Source organism: Miniopterus schreibersii (genome assembly GCF_964146895.1).
Source record: "Miniopterus schreibersii genome assembly, chromosome: 5".
In the NCBI taxonomy this organism is placed as follows: Eukaryota; Metazoa; Chordata; class Mammalia; order Chiroptera; family Miniopteridae; genus Miniopterus; species Miniopterus schreibersii.
Window position 1 is genome coordinate 3817751 of NC_138106.1, and position 24473 is coordinate 3842223.

Here is a 24473-nt window from a genome sequence, read left to right on the forward strand (position 1 = left end):
AGGGATCTAATAACCACACGGGACTTGGCTGGATCGCACATCCCACAAACCAGCTGTGCAGAGGCACTTCTGAGGCAGCCAGGGAAATCTAAGTACAGACTGGGTACTGTAGTGGCCAATGGCATCATGGTTATGTAAGACATGCTCAAGGTCACCAAGACCAAGCTCTGAACAGCAAGAGTCTCTGTGCCAAAGAGCCTGGGACAGGAGCAGGGCCTCCCTTACCGTGTCCCGGCTGACAGCACAGCATGTGTGGTCCTGAAGGGCACTCTGAAAGTCAGTGCAATGACGGTGGAGTAGATGGACCACGGGCACTCGATGGACACCTGAGGGGAAAAAGAGGGCCACCATTCAGAATACTCACCAACAGCAGAGCCACCACCACCATCCATCCACCTATGTGGTGGCTGCCAATTCCCCACACACTTGATGGCTTTACAATTCCTTAATCAGAAGAAAAACCCCACTAAACATATGTACAAACATAGGAGAGACACAAAGTTACATACACAGTCGAGAAAAATGGACGTAGACTGGCAGAACACCCAGGAGTCACCAGACGGGTCCCAACGGCTGGGGAGCAGAGACACAGCAAGCAGCACAAACCCCTCCTCGCTATCCTCGCACGTGTGGCCACGATGCCAAACGTATTTTTTACTGTGCAGGAGGTTATGACAAAGTGTTTTCAATCACTGATGTCCAGATGACACTAATCAGTCATTAACTATTACACAATTAAGTGAATTATCCAAACACGTAATCCACGTGACGCTGAATGCATAACTGAAAATCCATCAATTTGAGGGCCGTGTGGACAAAGCTATTAATTCCTGTAAGGGCAGATGCCAGGCCTCAGGCTTCCATTAATTTCCCCCATGAAACAGCCAAGTACACTGAGTATCGAAACTTATTCAGCATTTCTATAGGCTCTTAATCGAAATAAACACCATCGTTGTCTCCTGAACTCTGTATCAGGTGAGGGAAAAACTTCAAGGGCTGAAAAATGAAAACATTCTTTTTTAAAAAAATACATTTTTATTGATTTCAGAGAGAGAAACATCAATGATGAGAGTCATTGATCGGTTGCCTTCTGCATGCCCCCTGCTCAGGATTGAGCCCACAATACAGGCATATGCCCTGACCAGGAATCAAACAGCCACCTCCTGCATCAACAGTCAATGCTCAACCGCTGAGCCATACCAGGCCAGGCAAAAACATTATTCTTTTTTTTTTTAATATATTTTTATTGATTTGAGAGAGGATGGGAGAGGGAGAGACAGAAACATCAATGAAAGTCATCGATTTGCTGCCTCCTGCTGGCCCCCCTTGCTGGCGACCAAGCCCGCAGCCTGGGCACGTGCCCCGCCCAACAGGGAATGGAACCAAGATCTCCTGGATCATAGGTCAATGCTCAACCACTAAGCCACATGGCCGGGCAAAAACGATTATTCTTTAGGTGCTGACTGGTCTGATATTCTATGCCATAATCTCTTTGAAATGACTGCATCTCTTAGCCTTTTATACACACACACTTCTAAAACTTGGTCATTTAATCTGAAACAAAAAGCAAAAAACAGTTCACCCATTTCTTCCACCCGCAACCACCAATCTGTTCTCAGTTATCTACAGGGTATTTTTGTTCGTTTGTTTTTTTAGATTCCACATTTGAGAGAGATGATCCAGTATTTGCCTTTCTCTCCCCAACTTATTTCACTTAGCATAATACCATCAAGATCCACCCATGTTGCTGCAAATAGCAGAATTTCATTCCTTTCAATGGCTGAATAATATTCCACTATGCATGTGCGTGTGTCACTTCTTTATTTGTCCACATATGGACACTTAGGTTACTTTCATATCTTGGCTAAACATGGAGTGCATATATCTTTTCAAATTAGTGTTTTGGTTTTCTTCAAATATCCAGAAGTGGTACTGCTAGAACATATGGTAGTCCTAGTTTTAATTAATTAATTTATTTATTTATTGTCACCTGAGGATATTTTTTCCATTGCTTTCCAGAGTGTGTGGAAGGGGGAGAGAGAGAAACACAGATGTAAGAGACACACATCCACTGGTTCCCTCCCTCACGTGCCCTGACCAATGGAGGGGATGGAGTCTGCAACCTCGGCTGGAATCAAACTCGGGACCCTTCAGTCCACGGGCGGACACTCTAACCACTGAGAAAGTCGGCTAGAGCTATTTTATTTATTTAAAAGAATTTTTTTTTTATTGATTTTTAGAGGGAAAGGAAGAGAGGGAGGGAGGAACATTGATGTGAGAGCAAAACATCAACCGGCTGCTTCCTGCACACCTCCTACAGGGGATCAAGCTGGCAACCTGGGCATGTGCCCTGACTGGGAATCTAACTGGGAGCCTTTCAGTGCACGGGACAACACCCAACCAACTGAGCCATACTGGCCAGCGCGGTAGTTCTAATTTCTTGAGGAACCTCCATAGAGGCTGCACCAATTTACAACCCCATGAATGGTGCACAAGGGTTCCTTTTCCTCCACATCCTCAACAACAACACTTATTTCTGTATTTTTGAAAACAGCCATTGTGTCAGGTGTGAGGTGGTATCTCATTGAAGTTTTGACTGCATTTCCCTGATGATTACTGATGTTGAGCATCTTTTCATGCATCTGTTGGCCACCTGTATGTCTTCTTTGAAAAAAATGTCTATTCATATCTGTCCATTCTTCAATTGGATTGTTTGTTTTGCTATTAATTTGTCTAAGTTCTTCACATATTTTGGATATTAACCTCTTTTTCAGATGTAATTTGCAAACGTTTTCTCCCACTCAGTAGGTTGCCTTTTCATTTTGCCGATGGTTTCCTTTGCTGTGCAAAAGCCTTTTAGTTTGATGTAGTTCCACTTGTTCATTTTTAGTTTGGTTGCTTTTCAAAAAATTAGATTAAAAAAATCATCACCAAGACCTATGTCAAGGAGCTTACTGACTGTTTTCTTCTAGGAGTTTTATGGATTCAGGTTTTATGTTCAAATCCATTTTGAGCTATTTTTTGTATGTTAGATAGTGGCCCAGTTTCATTTCTCTGTATGTGACTGTCCTGGTTTTCCCAACAACACTTACTGAAGACACATCCTTTCCCACTGTATGTTCTTGAATGATTTGTCATAAGTTAATTGACCATGTAAGTATGGATTTATTTCTAGGTTCTCTACTCTTTTCCAATAACCTATGTGTCTGCTTTTATTACAATACTATGGGGATTTCCTTGTACATAACAAGTTGATTTTCTCTTGCTGATTTTAAGATTCTCTCCTTGCCTTTAACTTTTGAAATTTTAATTATAATGTGTGTTAATTTGGATCTCTTCATTTTATTTAGAACTCTTCAGGCTTCCTGGATCTGGGTGTCTCTTTTCCAGGTTAGGGAACTTTTCAGCCAGTATTTCTTCAAATAAGATTTCCACTCCTCTCACTCTCCCCCTTCCCCTTCTGGGAGCTCTATGATGTGAATGCTAGTCTGTTTGGGCTATCCCATAAATCCCTTTAAGCTACCTTTGCTTTCTGTCTTTTCTTCTTTTTGCTGCTCTGATAGGGTGAGTTCCACTACCTGGTCTTCAGCTGCCAGAACCCCTCTTCTGCTTCATCTAGTCTGCCACTGGCCCCTCTAGTGGATTTTTTCAGGCCAGTTATTGATTCTTCAGCTCTGTGATTTCCACTTGGTACTTTCTTACATTTCCCATCTCTTTGTTGAAGGTCTTACTGTGTTCATTTCATCTATTTTCTCTACTTTGGTGAGCATCTTTAGAAACATCAGGTGAATTACTTATCAGGGGTAAATTACCTAACTTCCTTTCACTAACGTTTTTTGCCTGAGGTCTTCTTTTGTCTTTTCATTTGGAATATATTCCTATGTTTCTTCATTTTCCTTGACCCTCTGTGTTGGTTTCTATGTAGTAGATGAAACAGCCACCTCTCCCATCTGGAAGGAATGGCTTTGTGTAGGAAGTGAACCCTATTGACCAACCCTGCACTAGTTCTTGGTTATTTCTCAAACCTTTGTGCTTGTCCAAGCAGCCTATTTTATTTTTAATACCTCCCAGTGACTGGGTGCCAAGAACTATCAGTGCCCCAGAGGAGGATCTCACCACGCAGATTAAGGCTGACTAGAAGCCAGTCCCTCAGGCAGCAGCTTCCAAAAGTATGCAAATATATACAGACCTATGGAAACACAAGAATGCACTTCAGCACCTGGGCTGGTCAGAAACCCTCAGAACCGGTAGGCATCTGTGCTACAAGACACTGACACACCTGGAGCAAGCATAATGCTAGCAACACATTCTATGAGCTGATGGACTGTGGATATGGGACCAAAGTCCTGGATCGCTCAAATAACTGTCAATAAATACCAGCACGAAAGTGAGATTTCTCTTGCTAAGTCTGATGTGACCTTTCAGTAGATGGAAACTGAAGCACACCAACACACAGAACTCCCTCTAGCCTAATCACTAGGACAAATCACTATGGACCCAAAGTTACCTCCTCTAAGCAAACACTATCTTTCATAATAAACTGTCCTTCCCTCTTGAGTTGGGATAGAAAAGTTAGAGCCTGTTTGTCTTTGTCTTTCCAAGATGTACCCCTTATCAAAGAAGGGGTAATTCACAGATATAAGTGCTAAACCCAACAAGAGCTCGTGGTATCAGGAGCTGGCAATCGGCCCTTTGAACAGAAGTCATCTCTCATGTACTGTCTTTCAGCACAAGCAGGAGATGCAGAGGCTGCCACCACGGTGTGAGCAGGTCCAGACCCTCCTTACTTTGTGGTCCGTGGTGGCCATGCAGTGGCCAGCTTTCTGTATATCCTTAGGCTTCCTCTGGGCCTCCGTCACCCCCAGCATGCTGCTCTCCCCTCCAGTGGCTGGAGCTGAAGGTAGAGACAGAACTTCCAGTTCAAATTCAATCATGTGGTATGCAGGTGCTGCGGGCAGACTGATGCTTGTGACCTTGTCAGACGACTGAACCCGGAGTGACGCATCAGAAGCCTTTTCTAGGAAAGAGAGAAAAAGTCACTTCACACACATTCCTTCTGTCTCCTTGTACCCTTTTCTTCTAGCAGGTGGTGGCCTAACTGTGAGGTTCCAGCCCACTCCTGCTGCTCCTATGCACACAGAAGCATGTGTCTAGAAAGGATGAAGGTGGGACTGAAGAGGCAGGAAAACTGGGAACAAAACCCCCTAAGACAGAGTAACATTGTGCAAAAGCCAGCTGGTCAGGCCAGAGAACTGTCATTGTGCTCAGTCTGAATACAGAAAAGGGGCACTTCTTACGTGACCCACCAAGTACTGTGTGTGTCCCTGCACAACACGCGCCCACTCTGTCACACTGCCAGACTCCCCCCCAGAAAGGGAGCAGTATCCTTCCCTCCACACCTCACGGCTGAGGATCGGGGAAGACAGGACTGTTTTAGGGCTTCCAATCAGTGCCTAAAAAGGCTGACTTACTTTTGCTCTTTGGTGAGGGAAGTGGGGAGGGTTGAGGAGGTTGGAGGCCCGCAGGGTGTCTCTATCAAGCATGGGCCCAGGGGCAGGGTCACCGCCCACCCACAGGCAGGAAGCAGCCACTAAAGAGTCATAGACAGAAGCAGGCCTCAGATGCTAACTGAGGAGAAAGGGATGACAGTTCTTCACATCCTCACGGGTGTGACCACACTGAGAGGCACCTTTGCTAGGTGACTGCCGCCTTACCTCTCGTGTTGGAATAGATCACTGCTCTGTTCTCTGCATGGCACAGGATGAGCATGGCTTCCACGTTGCTGAGCTGGAGGCTGTCCCCATTCTTTACTGTATAATGGCCAGTAGTAACAGTGAACTTGACCTTCTGAGGAATGCCAGCCAAAAGGCTATCTAAAGGGGAAAAGACTGCAATTAGCATCACCCTCAACCAAAAATACCAATGGAAGAGCTAGTATAAGGCTAAAAAAACACTATTTCTTCTACTAGAAAACATCTGTTCACTGTAGATACTCCTCAAATTCACTGTTCCCACCCCTCCACCCTCACTTTTTTATCTCAATTACATGGACTGCAGGGTTGAGGGGCCCTTGCTAGAAATAAGAGAATCTGTGAGCCTGAGGGGTCTCATCACCACCTTGGTTTAGAGTTAGGGATCACGGTGGCAACCATGTCTATGAGGGGCTCAAATTTTACCTGCCAATAAGTTAGTAATAGAGAATCAGAAATGACACTAAAGAACACACTGATGAGCCCTGTCCAGGTAGCCCAGGTTAGAGAGTCTTTTCAATACACCAAGGTTGAGGGTTCGATCTCTGGTCAGGGCACATACAAGAATAAACCAATGGCCCAGCCGGGACAGCTCAGTGGTTGAGCGTCAGCCTATGAACCAGGAGGTCACAGTAGGATTCCCAGTCAGGGCACATGCCCTGGTTGCAGGTTTGATCCCCAGTAGGGGGCATGCAGGAGGCAGCCAATCAATGACTCTCCTCATTGATGTTTCTCTCTCTCCCTCTCCTTCCTCCCTCTGAAATCAATGAAAACATTTTTTAAACAATGAAATAACCAATGCATGCATAAATAAGTGGAACAACTAGCAGGTAAGACAGAGGGATGGGAAGGCATGGGGCAAGAGAGGGAGTGAGGGGCTGCAGCATGGAGGCATGAGCACAGCCGGCTGGTATCCCTGGGCACTTCCTAGGCCCCACCAGCAACAAAGCTTAGCCCTTTCACAATAGGTTCTCTGACTGTAGAATCATCTGAGAGGCTGCTGTGTTCAGCATCTGAGGGCCTTTCCTGATGGCCATGGGAGAAGTTTATGAAACTGATGAGCTGCCCACTGCACCGAAAGAGCTGCTCAGAGAAGTTTAAAGGCAGAAAAATAGAAAGTGTGGGGAGATGAAGTAGAAAAAGTGCTTTCTTTGGTTTTTTCAAATGGAAGAAACAAGCCAATAAATACATTGTTTTGGCCTGAACAATTGAGACATTCACTCATTACTGTTTTAATTAAGTGGTGTGTGGTTTTAAATCATTTGTTTACACCAATCCCTTCTACTTTTAGGCCTGAACAAAAAGGACAGCAGCTTTGACTTTCTCAAATACTTCGATAGGGGATCAAAGGTAATCAACACTTTCAAAGGAAAGGACTTCTGATCAGAGTATAGAATATAACAAAATCCAGCACTAAGCCTTTGAAATGACACTCTAAGCAAGAAAGTATACTTACTTATTAAATTCTCTGCATTAGACATTAACTGATTGCTAATTTTCTCTTATTTTTCTTATGTCTGGATACGCCATGCTCATTAAAGATTAAAGTTAGTAATTACAGAAAAGTGAGTGTTCAATGAACAGAAGAGTCATAGTCAGCTGGTTCCTACCCAAATGCCTCTAACAGGATCCAGCTACAGTGTACAGAAGTGTGGTGGTGCAGAAAATCCTGCTTTCATGCGACTCCTCTGTAAAGGATTTAAGTGCAAACCAGACACCATGGTCCCAGCTTGTGTAGCCCACTCACCAGCCAGCGGCTCCACGCACAACTGCGGCTCCTGGGAGTACACATCGTAGCACGCCCGCGGGGAGAGGTGCGGGACGACGAAGCACACGGGGCCCGCCGAGGCACACAGCTGTCGCAGCGTGTACGTTCCAGGCTCCTTGGCCTAGGGTCAAACCAAGCATTGGAAAGTCGGTGCCCACTCTCGCAACTGTGAGCACCCTAAGAGCAGGCTGTGCCACGATGTCTGGAATGACCGTCTTTCTCACCCTCTTTGTCCCACTGCTCTGTGCTCACACGTCGACATGCAGGCTGTTCAAAGGACTCTAAGACTGCCTCGACTGATGTCTTTCTGAAGTTTAACATGACGGATGCCACCTTCTTTGAAATCTCATTTTAACAAGTGAGAGTGTATTTTAATACAAAGGCAAAAAAACCCTAAATCCAGTGAGAACATAAATAATTGTGCTATGATATGAGCTTCATTCAAATTTTATCAACTGCCTTAAAACTGTAGAAGTATAAACTTTCACTGTCAGTCTGTTTTTCTTTAAGGGTAAAAACAATACGGGGTTAAAAGGACAGAGGCCTCCACTTGAGGCTCATCACACTTCAGACAGTTCTCGGAAGCCAGCACCCCCTGCTGACCACTGTTGAGGTCAACTCCCCATCTCAATACATACCTGCGTCCTGAAGGTTATGGTATTGGCCCCAGGTTCCAGAGTCACACCGCCACACTTCAGGACATGGGCCCCATCCTCTAGAGCCACCCCCAAGGGCGTGTCCAAAGAAGCGCTGCTCTCCTGCCTTCTCAGGAGCATGTGAACATTTTTGCATATAATCCCTGTGGTGTTCAAGGAGTTATCGGAAGGGCTTCTCTCAAACATCTCATACAACTCCAGAGCTGGTAAACTGTTTTGGGACACGGGGAAAAGCGAGGTCTCCATCGGAAAGTAAATAATCCCATTGGACGTCTTGTGCTTGGTAAGCCACTCAGCAGTCTTCCGATAGCTGTTTTTCTCGATGCTGAAGTGGACACTGATGGCGAACTGCTCCATGTGGACAGGGACGGGCATCTGACTGCACACAGTTATCTCCACGGACAAAACACCGCCCACGTGTACCACGGCATTGGAGGGGGTAAAACGGAGATCTCTCAGGTGTGCAAAAGAATGCATAGGGAGTACGACTTTGTGACCTGCAAATACATATCACCATATTTTTCTTCCCAAGTCACACTTGTAGAAGATGCAGAGGCAGCAGGACCTTGGTTACCATTGGGCAAGCTGGAATATGCTCAACATGAGAAGCAAGAAGCAGTGAAGTTCAAATGAGACAGATTAAAACTACCCAACCTCATACCATCTTCACACACCAAAGAGCTACTTTGTCAAAAGCAAAACCTAAACACATGACTAGATAACTCCTGGAAATCATAAAGCCTCTATGGTTTCTAAGTTCTGTTTTGATAAACTGAAGAAAAATACAGGTCAATTCCTCAATTTCAAGACTTTTTTTTTTTTTTTAAATATATCTTTATTGATTTCAGAGAGAGGAAAGGAGAGGGAGAGAGAGATAGAAATATCAATGATGAGAGAGTCATTGATCGAGGCCACAACCTGGGCATGTGCCCTGACCGGGAATCGAACCCCGATCGTTGACACTCAACCGCTAAGCCACGCCCGCCCGGGCAAGACATTTTTTAAAAATATGTTTTTATTGGCTTTAGACAGAGAGGAAGGGAGAAGGAGAAAGAGACACCGATCAGCTGCCTCCGGGTGGCCCCTGGGGGTCGAGCTGCAACCCAGGCTCATGCCTGACCGGGAATCAAACTGGTGACCTCTCGGTGCCTGGGATGACACTCAACCAACTGAGCCACGCCCACCAGGGCACTAAGTACTCTCCTTGACAAACAAAACTCCAGGACCTAAGTGTTACAATAAATTTAATCTTATGACACAGCAGTATCTATAAAATATATTTGCCAAAACCTTTAGCTTGAATGTAAGCTTTTCAGATCAACCTTCCTGTTGGGCGTTCCCATGAGGAAACACGAAACCAATTCCAGAAGTCAGTCTATGAAACAACTGGCTCAATGTCTGTAAAAAGTCAGTGTCTTACACACCACTGATGAAAGAATACACACAAAGTGGTCCATCCATAGGATGGAATAGTATTCAGCCATAAAAAAAAGGAAACATTGGCACACTACAACATGGATGAACAGTGAAAACATGATGCTGAATGAAATAAGCTGGTCACCAAAAAGCACATATTGCATGATTCCATTCACATGAAATATCCAGAATAGGTATCTACAGAGATAGAAAGTGGATTGTGGTGATGGCTGCACATATCTGCGAATATACTAAAAGCTGTTGAACTGTATACTGCAAATAAGTGAATTATATGGTATGTAAATTCTATTTCAGTACAGCTGTTATGTTAAAAAATTTTGGTGTCTTGAAAAAAAGAAAAAGAGATGAGAAAAACTATTCTAAGTTAAAAGAGAATTCAGCTATAAATCAAATGTAATATATGATCCCTGATTAGACTTGACTAAAAATAATGCATAAAAACCATGAGGAGATTTGAAGCTGTGCTACTGAGTACCGAGGAGTTAGAATGAACCCTGTCTACTTGGACATGACTGGGGGGCTGCCCTTGTCCTGGAAGATGCATGCTCCACTGTCTCAGGGTGAAGTGTTCCAAGTACAGGGTAAAGCGTTGCATTTGATCTGAGGTTGCTTTGAAGTTCAGCAAAAAGTAAAAAGAAAGATTTAGATACATGCTGGCTACACAGCAAAATGTTACTAGCTATCAAATCTAGGTGGTTAGTGTATGTTATACATTGCATATTCTTTTTACTTTTCTGTAACAGTTGAAAATTTTCACAATAACAAGTTTTAACAATTGGTCTTACCTGGGCTATCTGCCCGTCCGCTGGCAAAGTTGAGTATCTCTTGGCAGAAGTATTTCCGCTCCTCTTCAGTTAAGTGATGATCACTGGCTAAAAGGCTACTGGTCTGAAGGTAGCTGGAGTGGCGAGTCAAGGGGCCTGTGGAAAGGATATTACACCAGGGGTGCCGTGTGCAAACGGCTTCTCCAGGCCCCAGGGCATTCAAAGTGCAGTCTAATAGGTAGTCTCTTTTCTCTTTTTTAACTATTAGGAACTCAAAGAGACCAAATATGAGGACTAGGCATTTAACTCATATTCCACATGGTACCTATGTACAGGTTTGCTTTTTCTCTCCTAATTATTAGTTGTTTATTAAACACTCAATTGTGGGCATTGCTGCTGTTTAAACAAAAAACAATTTTCCTATTTCATGAAAATGCTACACTTAAAGGATACTTCTCAATTTGTCCAAGGTGCTTCTGACATTCGGCCAGCTGCTTCCTTGTGTGTGTGATAGGTAGCGCCCAGCCCTCAGCCAGGTAATTCTTCAGTGCTCCTTGAAGATAGGACTCTGCCTTCTGTGGAGACTTTTTCCTCCTTGTAAATCAACAAACAGAAGCTTTCATTATGGGTCATGATAATAAACAAACTTAGACATAATCTTCCTGACTTGCCCTCCACCCTTCACAACCCTCCATGACCTCTGTACCCTTAGACAGTCCTTCTCTGAGCATGGGCCTGGTCTGAGAAAGAGCGCCAGACCAGGAGTACATTACTGGGCCTGAAGAATGGCTCATGGAGAGAATCCCCACAGTGTGCCCAGCATCACACACTAGTCGAAGAACTTTTGTAGCTGAATCTCAGGAGAAGTGAGGGCAGCATTCACTGTTTTAAGCTGACATATAAGAACGCCAAGGATAAGAGAAGGTGAAGGCACACAGCAAGTTGGGGAGGAAGCTACAAAATCAGGGCTTGGTGTCACCCACCGACTGAAGACAGGGAAACACAGAAGCAGGCTATATGGCCCAACCAAGAGGAGAGCTTGGCCAAAGAGCACTGAGCAGGTTTCCAAGACTTACAGAAAACTATGAAGAATTTAAATAGCAACACTTATCACCCAAGAGAGGATCTTCCCAATTTAAACCTTCAAGATGTTCAGAATAAAACAAAGTTGAAAGCACAATTAGGGAGAGCTTGCCAAAGCCTCCATGACAACATGGGTCCTCTGGCCCTCCCCAAAGGGCTACGACCACTGAACTCACGGGACAAAGGCTAACACTAAGTAGGCATACTCGGGAAGACATCCGTTTTTATTACCCTACTTTTTTTTTTTTTTTTAATATATCTTTATTGATTTCAGAGAGAGGAAAGGAGAGGGATAGAGAGAGATAGAAACATCAATGATGAGAGAGTCACCGATCCGCTGCAGCCCGCAACCCGGGCATGTGCCCTGACCAGGAATCGAACCCCAATTGCCTGGATCCCAGGTCAACGATCAACCGCTGAGCCACGCCCAGCCGGGCTACTACCCTACTCTTAAAGCAATGACATTTCTCAAATTCTCAAATCAAAAATTTTTCAACCTATCAGATTATGTGTGTTAGTTTTTCTACACTTTTATGGTCCTCTCCCTTCCCACCCCTTTTTAAAGAGGTCCAAACCTTCAATACTTCTTCAGTTACTATCTCTAGCCAAAGATCCTTACATTCTAGAGCTGGGAGGGAGTCTATAGGCTCTATAGGCCACCCAGCTAGTCTGTGGCCAAGCTGAAACCAGGACCCAACTGTCCAATTAGCCACTGTAGCTCCTGGCTTCAGAATGGACTAGTGTCCAGGTGGTTACCACTTAGAGCATATGCAGATACGGCTCCTTTGTTCCACTAATAACTTACTCCTGAGATACACTAGATGGAGGCTCAAGGAAGCCAGTGCCAGCCCTGACTGTCATTAATCAGCAGTGTGACTGGCCAGCTGCTCCAAGCACAGCTGGACAACTAGAAGTTCACTTAGATGATCTATGAATCCCTTTTATAGCCACTTCAATCAGTTAAAATAAGTTATTCTTCCTGTTTTACCTAATGAAACTACTACAGATTTCAAGATGTCATTTCAAACAAAATTTCTTTTGAAAAAACTTAAATATCTTTCCCCTTAAATGTATATTTCTTTCCAATGCTTTCAAATAGCAATGACACTGCCAGCTGGGGTTTCTCTTCTATGGCAGGCTGATTTTATCAAACACATGAGAAATATGCTGTTTTGGGTCTGTTCTGTGAAATCTGACTCCAAGCTGGAGACGTTCCCTGCATCTGTACACACCACCACCCAGTCATGGTCACCTTCTCTCATGACAGAACACATGCAGTTACTTTACATCACTGACCTCCAAGCTTTTAAACTCCTAAGGGGCACTTAACACAAACCAGAGAAAATGCTATAAAACAAAACATTTAAGAATCTATACCCCAACTTAGTTGCTACTGGATGTAGATTCTTAACTATTTCCTCATATTTCTGTAAATTAAACAAATGTAATTATAATACTATATATTACATACAGTACCTACATATACGTTATATATAAGTTCATTATGTTAATTTAAATTAAAGAAATGCAAAGATCACTATCAGCTATAAAGAGTAACAAGGTGAAAATCTCTCCATCTGGTTTTCAAAAGAAATTGGAAAAAATGATGACAGCTGGTTAACAGATTCTACATTTTTATTCTATAACTTTATGTACACTGCACATTAACTCTATACATAACAAATCTCTTACTACACGTGTGAAATGTTTGAAATGGAAAGAAAAGTTAAAATCAATTACATGTAGAACTCTGCCAAGTCCTTTCCAACAAGTTTAGCGGATCGAATCCTCCCGATACTTGTATACATTTCAATGGCAGCATGGGACAGTTCCTGTGGAAAAGTGAAAACCATATAATGCTGCACTTCAACTTTTGTGCTAGACAAATCCCACACTTAGTTACCCAAAGCTGAAGCAAAAGACTTACTAAATTAAAGCATTTTTCACTTTGCATTTACTTTTGTGTTGAGTTTTTATGTAATGTGATTTATACAAAGTCCTTAACTTGAACATAAAATTACGAAGCTTAATAAAAGAAATATGAACTCAGCAGGCACAGAACATTTAACTTGTCAAAGTACTTTCTGCACATGGTAACACTTCTAGCATTGTCTTTACTCTGGGTAACAGGGACAACCATCAGAGGCTGCCGTCTAGTGCTTGAGTTAACCATGACTCAGGTACGCGGCTGACTCACCGAGCTTCTGCCTACACAGCTTTCTAACGTTCCAAATTTAAATCCTTTCATATCAAGCACAATAGCTCTGTTCAAGCCCAAGTAATTCCTTTGTCTACGAAAAACCATTCACTGTCCTCTCTTACAATTTCTATTCTACTGAATGAGCAATGCCATTTTGAACAAATTATAAATATCTGAAGATGAGTTTGTACCTAAGTATGGCCCCGTGAGTGTTAATAAACACTGATGAACACCAACTATTTCAGGTTTTACCCGCAACTCCCTAGGGTACCAAAGAAACTGGGAAGGCCAAGAAGAAGGAGGTCCCAAATACCAGCTCATTCCCAACTCAAAAGGTCACAGCAGCCAACAGTCTTCCAGAGCTGGGTTTTCTGCCACAGGGAGACGGGGAACAACATATGAAATACTTACTAAGTAGTGCTTTTCAAAAGCTTCTACTGATGACAATGCTTCCTTGAGTTTCTTATACGGACTCTGAGCTGTGTTGGCTTAAACAGAAAGAAATGAGAGTCCTTATTCATCTTCCTCATGCCCAGACAGGTGAGCTGACACTGCCCCTAACCTGCTGCAGGGAGATGGCTTTGTCTGACACCTGTGGGAACTACAGACACAGCCATGCAGACTGAAACTGCATGATTACCTATGTTCTTGTCCAATTAATAAATGCATGAAATAGTCTAAACCCTTTATATAATACTTATATCTTTGCCTGAGATTAGTTTTTAAAAGTATGTATTACAAATCTTCCGATGAATTAAATTATTGCCAAATGATTGGAGGTGGTCTCTGGGGGAAACAGTGCAATATTAATATTATACATTTTCCCATTCAAATTTTTTCAATTGAGTAAGAGTCCTTTCAGTTCCTTAAGTATTCCTGACTTTAACAAGTTATGCTAAGTCATACTCATCACTATAATTGTACCCAAAGGAACTAGTAATGCTCCTTTTAGAGTGCTTTATTACCTCGAGGTAATTTACTGAGGAAAAGGACTTGTCTGGCCGTATCGTTAGAGCACTAGATCATCTGTTAATTCATAGGGAGACTGGTGCATTTAAATGCCATGTGGGCTGTAAAAAGTCATAATCAGCTCATGGAAGCCAATGAGAAACAGACACAGTTTTAAGAAACCTTCCAACAAATTCTTCAATGTGTTCTAACATTGTTTTATGCTACTAAAAGGTAAAATATCCTACATCTACCTGGTCAGCTAATAATGAATGCTATTGACCAAATGGTGAGCATTTATTGTTAGAACTTGACTTACATGTGCCAAGTTACAATTTTATTACTTTCTATTGTTCTATGTGCACAGCTGCATCTCACAAAGTACCTGTTTCAGGTCGCTCAGCTCCCAAACCTGCCAAGAGGTCAACTGTCCTATTGAGGTCTTCTGAGTTAGGTCCTTTTTCTGATACAAGTCCACACAGGTAGCCCAAGGACTTTAGCTGTTGAGATAAGCCCACAATTCCAATGAATTTGCTGTAAGAGTCAGCAGAGAAATTAAAAATTTAAATATAAAAATTAAAATCCAACTAAATATTAGAAAAAATTTACCTTTCCCATCTAAATACTTCTTATCTAGATATAAAAATGTATCTTACTGGGGTCATTTCAAACTCCTACCTTCAGCACAGTAACTGTCAGAGTGGCTCTGAGGCTGGTAATTCTCAGGTTCCGCCACGCACCTACTCATGCTCTCCCAGGCTTTCAAAGTCCCCCACTCAACCTGCACCCCCACGACCCCATTCCAGCAGGCCATCGTGCCGTACACACGGACCACGCTGCATTTCTACACGTTCCACGCTTCACCTTTCTTTACAGACCATCACCCCCAATTGCTGGCACAGAACCACACCTTTGGCACAAGCACAGCAAGCGCTGAATCTGTGCTGAATAAAGTGATCCGAGTAGGAACCACTCAGTCCATGGCTGCTACCAGACATGCTCTAAAGTAACTAGAACAGTCGTGTAGCTGCTGCGTGAACAGCACTTCTCCAAACAGCTTACTCGGGTCCACCCAAGAGGCACAGCTCACACTGCCCATGCCTGCACTCAGGGAGTCACCTTTTCTGTGGCATAGCTCCATAAGCCCACAGTGTGGGCAATGTTCGAGTCTATCTGTGCCCGATCACAGCAGCCTTCTATCCTCTGCAGCACCTCCAGGCAACTCAGAAATACCCAGCAGTCCAGTGCACCGGGTGGGACGGAGACCTGGGGGGCACAAGAGCAGGCGTGAGGTGGTGCTTGGGGAAAGCAAACCCATACGATCTAGTCTACCCCTCAAGTAGCTACCCTGTCTAACGGTGCTGTCATCTGCCAAACTACAGAAAAGAAAATGGGGACAATGATAGTAATTACATCGGCTCACGTACAAGGAAGGAGTCATTTCTGTCCAAACACATGATTTGGGTCTGTATTTCGGGTGCTGATGAGTGACTTGGCAGGGGTACCCATTTCACTGACAGAGTCTGAAAGCTTATGAAGAGAAGCAGCCCACAAGAAGGCCCATTGTCAGCATTACTCTAAGTCTGCGACCCAGTCAAACCTCGGGTTGAAGGGCGGGCACATTACAAAGAAAGCAAGCTAAGACCAGACGGCCACTGGGCCACGTTTCAGAAAGATCATATTCAATACTAGAAATGCAAATGCTATATAGGTACTAGATGACATTTAGGAAATACTGTTAATTTTTCTAGGTGTGATCATGTTTCTAAAAAAGAGCATGTGTTGCTTAGAGATACGCACTGAAAAATGTACACACAAACGAAGTATGATATCTAGGACTTGCCTAAAAATAATGCAGGGAAGGTGGTCAGGAACAGAGATGACAGAGGGAACTGGCCAAACTCTGGGAGGGGGCTGCTGCAGCTGGTGGTGGGTGCCCAGAGTTCAGTACACTAGCCTCCTGTTCGGCACACGTTAGCGTTGCTCCATTAAAAATAGTGAAACAAATGTGCTTTGTGCAAACGCATCTACTGCCTATGAGCAACTCTAAGAGTAAGAGGTACTTTTCACATTTTGGCATCTCTGAAATTGGAAAGTGTCTCACAAGCAATAGCGTTTCAACACTCACAGTCGGCAGTGCTGTTTTCTCGGTGGTAATGACATTCTGGGCCCCAGTTCTGGTGAGATGGTCACTGGTACCATTTCAAATGGAAACCGAGCCCTGGCTGGGTGCTCGGTTGCTGGAGCACCATCCCCTACACTAAAAGGTTGCAGGTTCAATTCCTGGTCAGGGCACATACCTAGGTTGCGGGTTTGATCCCCAGCTGGGGGGGCGTACTTGGAGGCAACCAATCATTGTTTCTCTCTCACATCGATGCCTCTCTCTCTCTCTTCCTCTCTCTCTAAAATCAATGAAAAAACATACCCTCAGGTGAGGATTAAAAAGACGGGGGTTGGGGGGACCTAGGAAGCAATTCTCAGTCAGCCGACGAGGGAAGGGCTGCACAAGGTGGACGAAACCAACTTGTGAAAGGAGGACTCCCTCAGCACGCCCTGAGCACAAATAAAAGGACCCGGAACAACCAGAAAGAGCCAGAGAACCCGAGTGCCATTAAATGTTCCTATAAAAGCTAAATTGCTTAGTCTCTGAAAAATGAGATGAACTACTTAGAACCTTTGTAAAGAAAAATCAGCACAGAAAAAATATTACATGACTAGAAGCTATTTTTATAAAGTGATACAACTTTCTCGCCAGACGATGGACCACAGGGTGCACAGAGGAGCTGGTCGAAGGATGCCGCTCTGGGACCCTGGACAGAGCACGTTCCTCCCGCCCCTATGAAACCAGGGCGGGCTCTGAACAGCTTGGCCTCGCCTCGCCTCGCGCCTCGCCTCGCCTCACAGGGCCTCCTGGTTCCAAGGTGCCAAGCAATCTGGGTCCTTTTGCCTCACACGACACCACCACACAGGTAGCAATCCTCTGGAGACTTCTGCTCACAGGCCACTGCTCCTCAGGCACACGCTGGTTATTTGCCCTGCAGGATGAAGGACACGGACCACGTAGGGCTCTACACAGTGCATTAGGCTGAGTCTTATGACTTGGGGGACTCCGAGGAAACCCAGGAGTCACAGCAGGGAGCTCTGAGAGGGGAGCACTGGTTGTCGCTGGTGCCAGCAGCCAGAGGCAGGCGGCTGGTCTCTGGGACTAAGGTGCCTCCACCTCTGGGCATTGGCTGGTCACTCTCCAAAGCCTACAGGAGTGAAAGCAGCAGAGATAGAGCAATGGACCTCCGGGCACATCTGTGGGGAGGGAGAATTGAGAGACACACACCGTGGTGGGAACTGTGGGAACCTTTGTGGAAAGGTTACAGCACAGATGTTTTCTTGGTTTATTATTTGCTGCAACGAGCAAGTACCAACCACTTGGTAAGTCTGAAGAAAGCATGTAAAAAATGAGACCATCAGTCAGCAGCAGCTTTCCCAGTGGCCGCGGCCGAAGCCTCAAGTTCCGACCTGGAGGTCAAAGCCAGCAGGAAGCCGGCTCGCTGACAGATGGCCAGCTCGAGGGGCTGGGCCCCACAGTCCAGACAGGGCGTCAGTTTCACTAACTGACACCTGAGCCTCCAGCCAGTCCTGCCCTGTGGGAAGTCACACCCCTGTCCTCCCGCATCTTGGGCACGCACTGGCTCCTGAAGTGCTTTAATTGCCCCGATTTTTAGAGACTTTCACAGCTTCCTACATTCCCTGTGACACAGCAGTTTAATTTTTCACTGAAAGACATCAGGACACAACTGGTATGTCACACAGCATCTTAGGCCACTGTGACCTGCTGCTTCTTGGTGCCATTTATCCCTTACATTGCTACTCATTTGCATCCATCCATCTCTCAACCAGACCCCAACTAAATACCCCAAAGTGACCAGAAAGCCTGTTTCTTCTCCATCTGTTTCAGAGGCCTGGAGGAGCTGGGCTCCACGGCAGCCAGAACGTCAGTCATGGGTCACCTAAGACTTGGAAATTCTAGTGAAACTTACTTATTTAAAATATGATTGTAGTAATACTTTTTCCATTACTATAAAAAAGTTACAAAATGCATACAGCAAGGTATGTAGAAGGCACAGATCCTAAGTTTAGAGTTCAATGGATACATCTGTCACTGCACAAGTCAAGAAACAGGCCATTTCCATTACCTGAAGGTTCCCTCGAGCCCCCTTCCCAGTCGATACCCACTCCTCTACTCTGACTCTGCCTGACTGTTGAGCTTCATATAAACCAAGTCGCACAGCATGCGCTCTTCTGCACATGGCATCTTTCACTCCTCACAGTATCACACAGCTCAGCCTCGCAGAGTCCATCAGCAGCGTGCTGTGCTTCACTGCGGGGCCGCAGGCCTATCTCCGATATGCCCCGGCTTCTTCATCCATCCCCCTGCTGATAGGCGTTTGGGTTACACTTCCAGGGTTTGGCTACTATGGATAAAATTATTTGCAATGCTGCCCTCTCTTGGGGGGAGGGAGCCTTCTCAGACCCAGAAGGCCTGCCCCTGTGCTCAGCTACACAGAAGGAGGCAGGCAAGCCTGGCGATGGGTTGCTCAGGAAGCATCATGGCCCATGGAGCCCTATCTCCTGTAACAGCTGCACGGGGCAGTGAGGAGCCCAGAGCATGGCCTCACTGTCAGGTGTCCATAGTCTCCCAGTCCAGACACAATCTAGTAGTCACACATGACAGAGAGTAAGCCATGCTGCCTAGGAACACACCTGCACCAACTTTGTTCCCAGGAAATTACCATAGTCAGAGCCTACTACTAGGTCATAAGCTCCTCTGAACGCTGCCATACTTGCTTTCCGGTTGGACTCATTTTTCCTGGGTACCTGGGAATGGGACTGCTGGGTCACAAGGCAGCACGTTTAGGCTTCAGCAGACATTGCCAACGAGCTTTCCAAAGCGGCTGTACCAATTTACACTTGCAACATTATACTCAAGTTCCAATTTTCTGTATCCTCAATAAAATTTGGTACTGTCAATCTTTTTTAAATGTTACTTTATCCACTGTGGTAGAGTTTGACAATTTTGCAAAGTCCCATAAGCTTTGGAAAACAGAGGTTGTTCTGGAGCCATGATAACAAGTAACCACTAGAACCGGTTTAAACCTATTTAAATGATTGCAAGTCCACCTCAAGGAGCCAGTCCAGGAGTGGCAGCGGTGCAGGACGCATGCACTCAACAAGCACGCCAGGAGTGCCAAGGAAACCACCTGAGTCCCTCCCAGGAATCACACGTCTGCAGGTGCAGCCAAGCTCCTTTGAGAGCCGCCCACCCCCACAAACCCGACAAACAGCGAGCCTGCTCCACTCAGAGGGTCGACCCACCAGCAGAGTTCTGGGCTCTGTCCTCTCAATTCTGATGGGTGGCCGGCTCAGTGACCCTGACAACTCACGTTCCTGACAAGCAGGATGCTGAGCACCCTTCCAGACTCTGGGCCATTCAGATAACCTCTTTGGTGAACATCAGACTTGTTAACTAATTTCTTAATCTGTGTTCTTAAGTTTTTTAAAGCCCCCTCTCCCAACACCAGTATCATCAGTAACCACAAGAGCTGTTTCACCACCTTCAAAGCCTAAAATTAAAGGTGCCCTTTTCATTCTTGTTCTGTTAAACCTGTGTTTTTATGTAACCCAAATACTGGAAAACTGTCCTAGGTGAACCCCAACATGCCCACCTGCCCCGGGGATCACAGCTGCAGCAGCCCTCATTCAAGCTCCCTGCCGGTCACCATCCCCTTCACAGGCCCTCGCTGGCCAAGCCCTCATGACAGTCTGTTTTAGTTAATCTTGAACTTCCCATACAAGGCACCAAATATGTGTTCTTGTGTCTGCCCTCCTTAGCTCCAGGTCACACTGGTGATGCCCTCCCGCCACAAGTTCGCCAGCTTTCACTACTGGATGCCCTCCATGGTCTGAACATACCACAGGGGCTACATCCCTTGCACGTGATGGACACTGGGGCTATTTCCAGTTCCTAGCATTTATGAATAATGCTGCCATGAGCATTTTGCATGTGCCTTCAGGTACACACACGTATGTGTTCCTATCTATACCAGGGAATGTTTAGCTTCAGCAGACAGTGCCAAACAATTTTCCAAAGTGGTGGAACCCCTCATGCTCCTCGTCAACGAATGTGGTCCATTGTCCCTGTGTGTGTTGTGAGAGCAGGAAACAGGAAGTTGGGTCATTAGGAAGGAGAGAGATTGAGAGAGCAAACAGCAGGTGAGGTGTCCTCACGTCACAGTCAGTGTTCAGCTTTGGTCCACTTCACAAGCAGAACATCATAGAACCAGAAAAGTGCAAAAGAGTGCAACAAACATGCTTAAAAGTGGGGACAGCATCCACTCAGGCGGAGATCACGATGACAATAACCATTTTTTCATCCAGAAAAGAGCAGGGATAAACCACCACAGTGAGCGTGACATGCAGAAAACAGCAGGTGGCATTTAGAAAGGCCTCGGGCATTTGCGCACCAGAGGAGAGGACCCAGATCCCAGCTACACCTGCCCACGCACTGACCTTGACACAAACACTGCCGAGGAACTGGGGTGCCCACACGACCTACGATCTGCATGTACAATTTGCATGTTTCTTTTCCCACAAAAGGGTAATAACCGGCCTCTTTCCATTCACTTCCACAATGTCCAGAGGCATCAAAGGACTCAGACTACGAGCAAGATGAGCAGAGCCTGCTGTGCACTGGGAAAGCTGACAAGAGGCGAGTGTGCTGTGGTGCAGTGGATGAGCAGGACACCACACATCCTCCACAGCCCACCCACAAGTCAACAAGCTGGAATGATAAGGGATCGTGATAGGACAAAGATACTGGTGCGGGATGACACCATTCCTGCTCTATACTAGAGATCCCCTGCCACACTGCCCCCCCCCCCCCCCCCCCCCGCTGTGGTGTGTAACATATCAATGGGCTCCCTCACCTTCCAGCTTCCAGAATGTCTGGAGGAGACAGGAGGACACAAAGGAGGAAGTGGTTGTACTACCCACTCCCTCCCCAGGGCCAGCAGCCCCTCCCCAGAGGCCCAGCCCTCAGGCTACCTGTTCTGTGGCCTGGCAATGCTTCCTCCCCTCTCTGCAGGTTGCAGCCACGCTATGACTGGTCAACTTTCTAAGTTAAGAAAAAGAATTTGATAAAGGTTCTTAAATCCTTGAGTTTGTGACAGGCTGGGCACAGCACTAACGGGGCTGGCTCCGCACCACCTCTGTGGTTTCCCACACCTGCCCCAGGCCGTACAGCTCTGCCTAATCAACCCTCTAGGGCTGCTCCAACATGAAGTGCCAAGTGGCCAAGTGTGACATGCCTGGACTCTAATACACACCCCATTCCCCTCCCAGTGCACTATTAAGACAAAAGTCTCTAAATCAGGTAAACTCTAGGCACACATGAGCACAGACAGCCTGTCCTGTTAGTGAATGGTTACCTCACAGCCCTCCAGTTCTGTACAGCAAGACTGGTTAGAGGGAGCCAAAGAAAATCATTTCAAGGTGGAAAATGTTATTTTTTCTCATTTGCATGATTAGATGCCTAGGGCAAGAAAATAATTTGAGCCCTATCTGGTTTGGCTCAGTGGTTAGAGCATCAGCCTGTGAAATGAAGGGTCTCAGGTTTGATTCTGGTCAAGGGGCACGTATCTCGGTTGCAGGCTAGATGCAGGCTAGATTCAGGCCCAGGTTGGGGAGCATGGGGGAGGCAACCAATCGATGTGTCTCTCTCACATCAATATTTCTCTCTCTGTCCCTTCCACTCTCTCTGAAAAGCAATGGAAAAAATATCCTTGGGTGAGAATTTTTAAAAAAAGGAAATAATTTGATAAAATTCTTAAACTGTTGAGTTTATGACAGCTGGGACAGGCATCTCCCCTTTAGAAATTAACTAAAATTTTCTCTTCATTTGGATAAAAAAGTTTAATCTCCTGAGATTATTTCAAACTAAGTGTTAAGCCTGTGTTTAGGATTCTAGGGTGCACAAAAGTTCCTGTGTTAGGAAAGACTACCCCTCCCGACAGCTTCCCTAACACAGTCACATTACACGCTAAGACCTTCCATAATGGTGCCCTTTGGGAGTGCTGGTGTGGACTGAAAGAAGGGTCACTAACCTGACTGGATGATCAGATTCTGTGACCAGTCATGCTACTGGGTAAGTCACCTGACCACTTCCAGACCTACATTCCTCACGTGTGAAGTGGAATTAGACCACTCACTCAGTTCCTCACTGAGGAAGGAGGTCGGGGTCTATGAATCCTCTGAAATGACGTATAACATTCTGTATGTGCGTATGTGCATTTTTCTGGGTAAAGAGGCTGCTGGAACTAAATGGCAAGAACTCCCTAACTAGCTCTCCTTACTATACTGTTTATGTTTCTACAGGCAGAAAACAAGTTCAGGGACCCTGAGTGAATTCGCCTTTAGAGGCAATATTTCACTAGATCAACGTCTAGCCTAAGTGGTTTCCTTCACACACATAAGCACACACGTCTTCATAATGCACCTCCCATTAAACTTCGTGCTACTAGTTAACATGGCACAGCTGGCTGTGTGTCACACTGTTACCTGCATGTTCACGTGTGAAAGGAAGAACGTTCTGAAGTAAAACAAGTATCTACCTGCAGAACCTAACCCTGTGTGTCCATCGGGGAGTAGCCCTTATCGTGAAGACCCGCTCCCAAAGAATAAGCCACAGGCACCTTCAAAATTACATTAAGAACGAATCTAAGAGGCTTGCGTTCTGCCAACATGAACTCCACCAGGCTGAGAGCAGAAATTATATTTCTCAGCAATTAATTTATCAATGTAAAGAGTAACTATACAGGTTATAGACAAAAAAATTAAGGACATTCAGAAAAAGAAAAGTCTCTCCTAAGTACAAACAGTTCAACGCCTGGGATCTGTCAGAACCATCAAGAAAAGGGGAAATGGGAAACAAGCGACTCACTTCCAAGAGCTTCAGCTCCTGCACACAGCTGTGCAGTAGCTCCAGGGCGCGCTGAGCCACCTCCCAGGGCCTCTGCAGGAAGAGCAGCAGGGTGCACTGGCGAGCGAACAGGTAACTGCGCAGATCTAACAGCGTGGCTTCCTGCCTCTGTATCAGTTCGCGCTTCTCCATATCTATGGGCTTCCGAAGGATCAATCCGTTCCAGCTCTTCACCGGCTGGCAGAAAAAAGTCAGCCAGTTGGCACCATCTAAACAAACACACATCATGAAAGGCTGGCTGCAGATCCCTTCACCTCACTGAGATTCTCGAGGGACTGGCGGGCAGCTCACCACCCAGCTTCTCCTGAAGTACTGGCCGCCCCTTCCCCTGGAGTGGAACCAGTTGGGATGCGGGGACAGGGGAGTTACCGCTTAACAATGAGCACAGGGTAACAGGACCCAGGCACGGGCACCATGCCAGAGCATGCTGGGCTGGTGGGGAGGCAGTGAGCGCGGGCACGCTGGGGGCAGGGAGCCCCGGGCTGTGTCAGCCAGCTCGGGGAAGGCACGAGGCTGGGCTGGAGCCATCTCCTGGGGCTGGAGGGCAGCCTGCTCACGCGACTGTGCGGGACTTTTTGTCCTGTCCCCACTCTTTTCCTCACTCCACTGTCTCTAACTCAATCATGCTGACTACGTGAGTCCTGCCCCGAGAGAGAAGGGTGATATGCAAAGGAGATGGAGTAGCAGGAAGAGAGGAAGATGCTTGCTTGTCAAAAATTTCCAACAATGCTCTTAATTTAAACTTATCACCCCAGGATTCAAATATGACTGTAAGATAAACATAAGAATCTACAATAACAAGTCATTCATCTCTATAAAAAAATCTCAATCTATTT

General features: G+C 45.6%; 1 protein-coding gene across 4 annotated transcripts in view; it reads right to left on the reverse strand.

The window, feature by feature from the left end:
• The window catches only part of TRAPPC10 (trafficking protein particle complex subunit 10), a 68815-nt gene that overhangs the window by 11317 nt on the left and 33025 nt on the right, over nt 1-24473 (reverse strand). For all 4 annotated transcript variants that reach the window (XM_081138244.1, XM_081138245.1, XM_081138247.1 and 1 more), the window contains 12 exons: nt 23599-23846; nt 15726-15872; nt 14992-15106; nt 14070-14146; nt 13199-13290; nt 10829-10969; nt 10397-10509; nt 8157-8671; nt 7498-7639; nt 5715-5873; nt 4788-5017; nt 226-326 (listed from right to left, as the gene is read on the reverse strand). In XM_081138244.1, the coding sequence (XP_080994370.1) occupies nt 226-326; nt 4788-5017; nt 5715-5873; nt 7498-7639; nt 8157-8671; nt 10397-10509; nt 10829-10969; nt 13199-13290; nt 14070-14146; nt 14992-15106; nt 15726-15872; nt 23599-23846 (2080 nt within the window). The remainder of the gene's footprint in view (nt 1-225; nt 327-4787; nt 5018-5714; nt 5874-7497; nt 7640-8156; nt 8672-10396; nt 10510-10828; nt 10970-13198; nt 13291-14069; nt 14147-14991; nt 15107-15725; nt 15873-23598; nt 23847-24473) is intronic.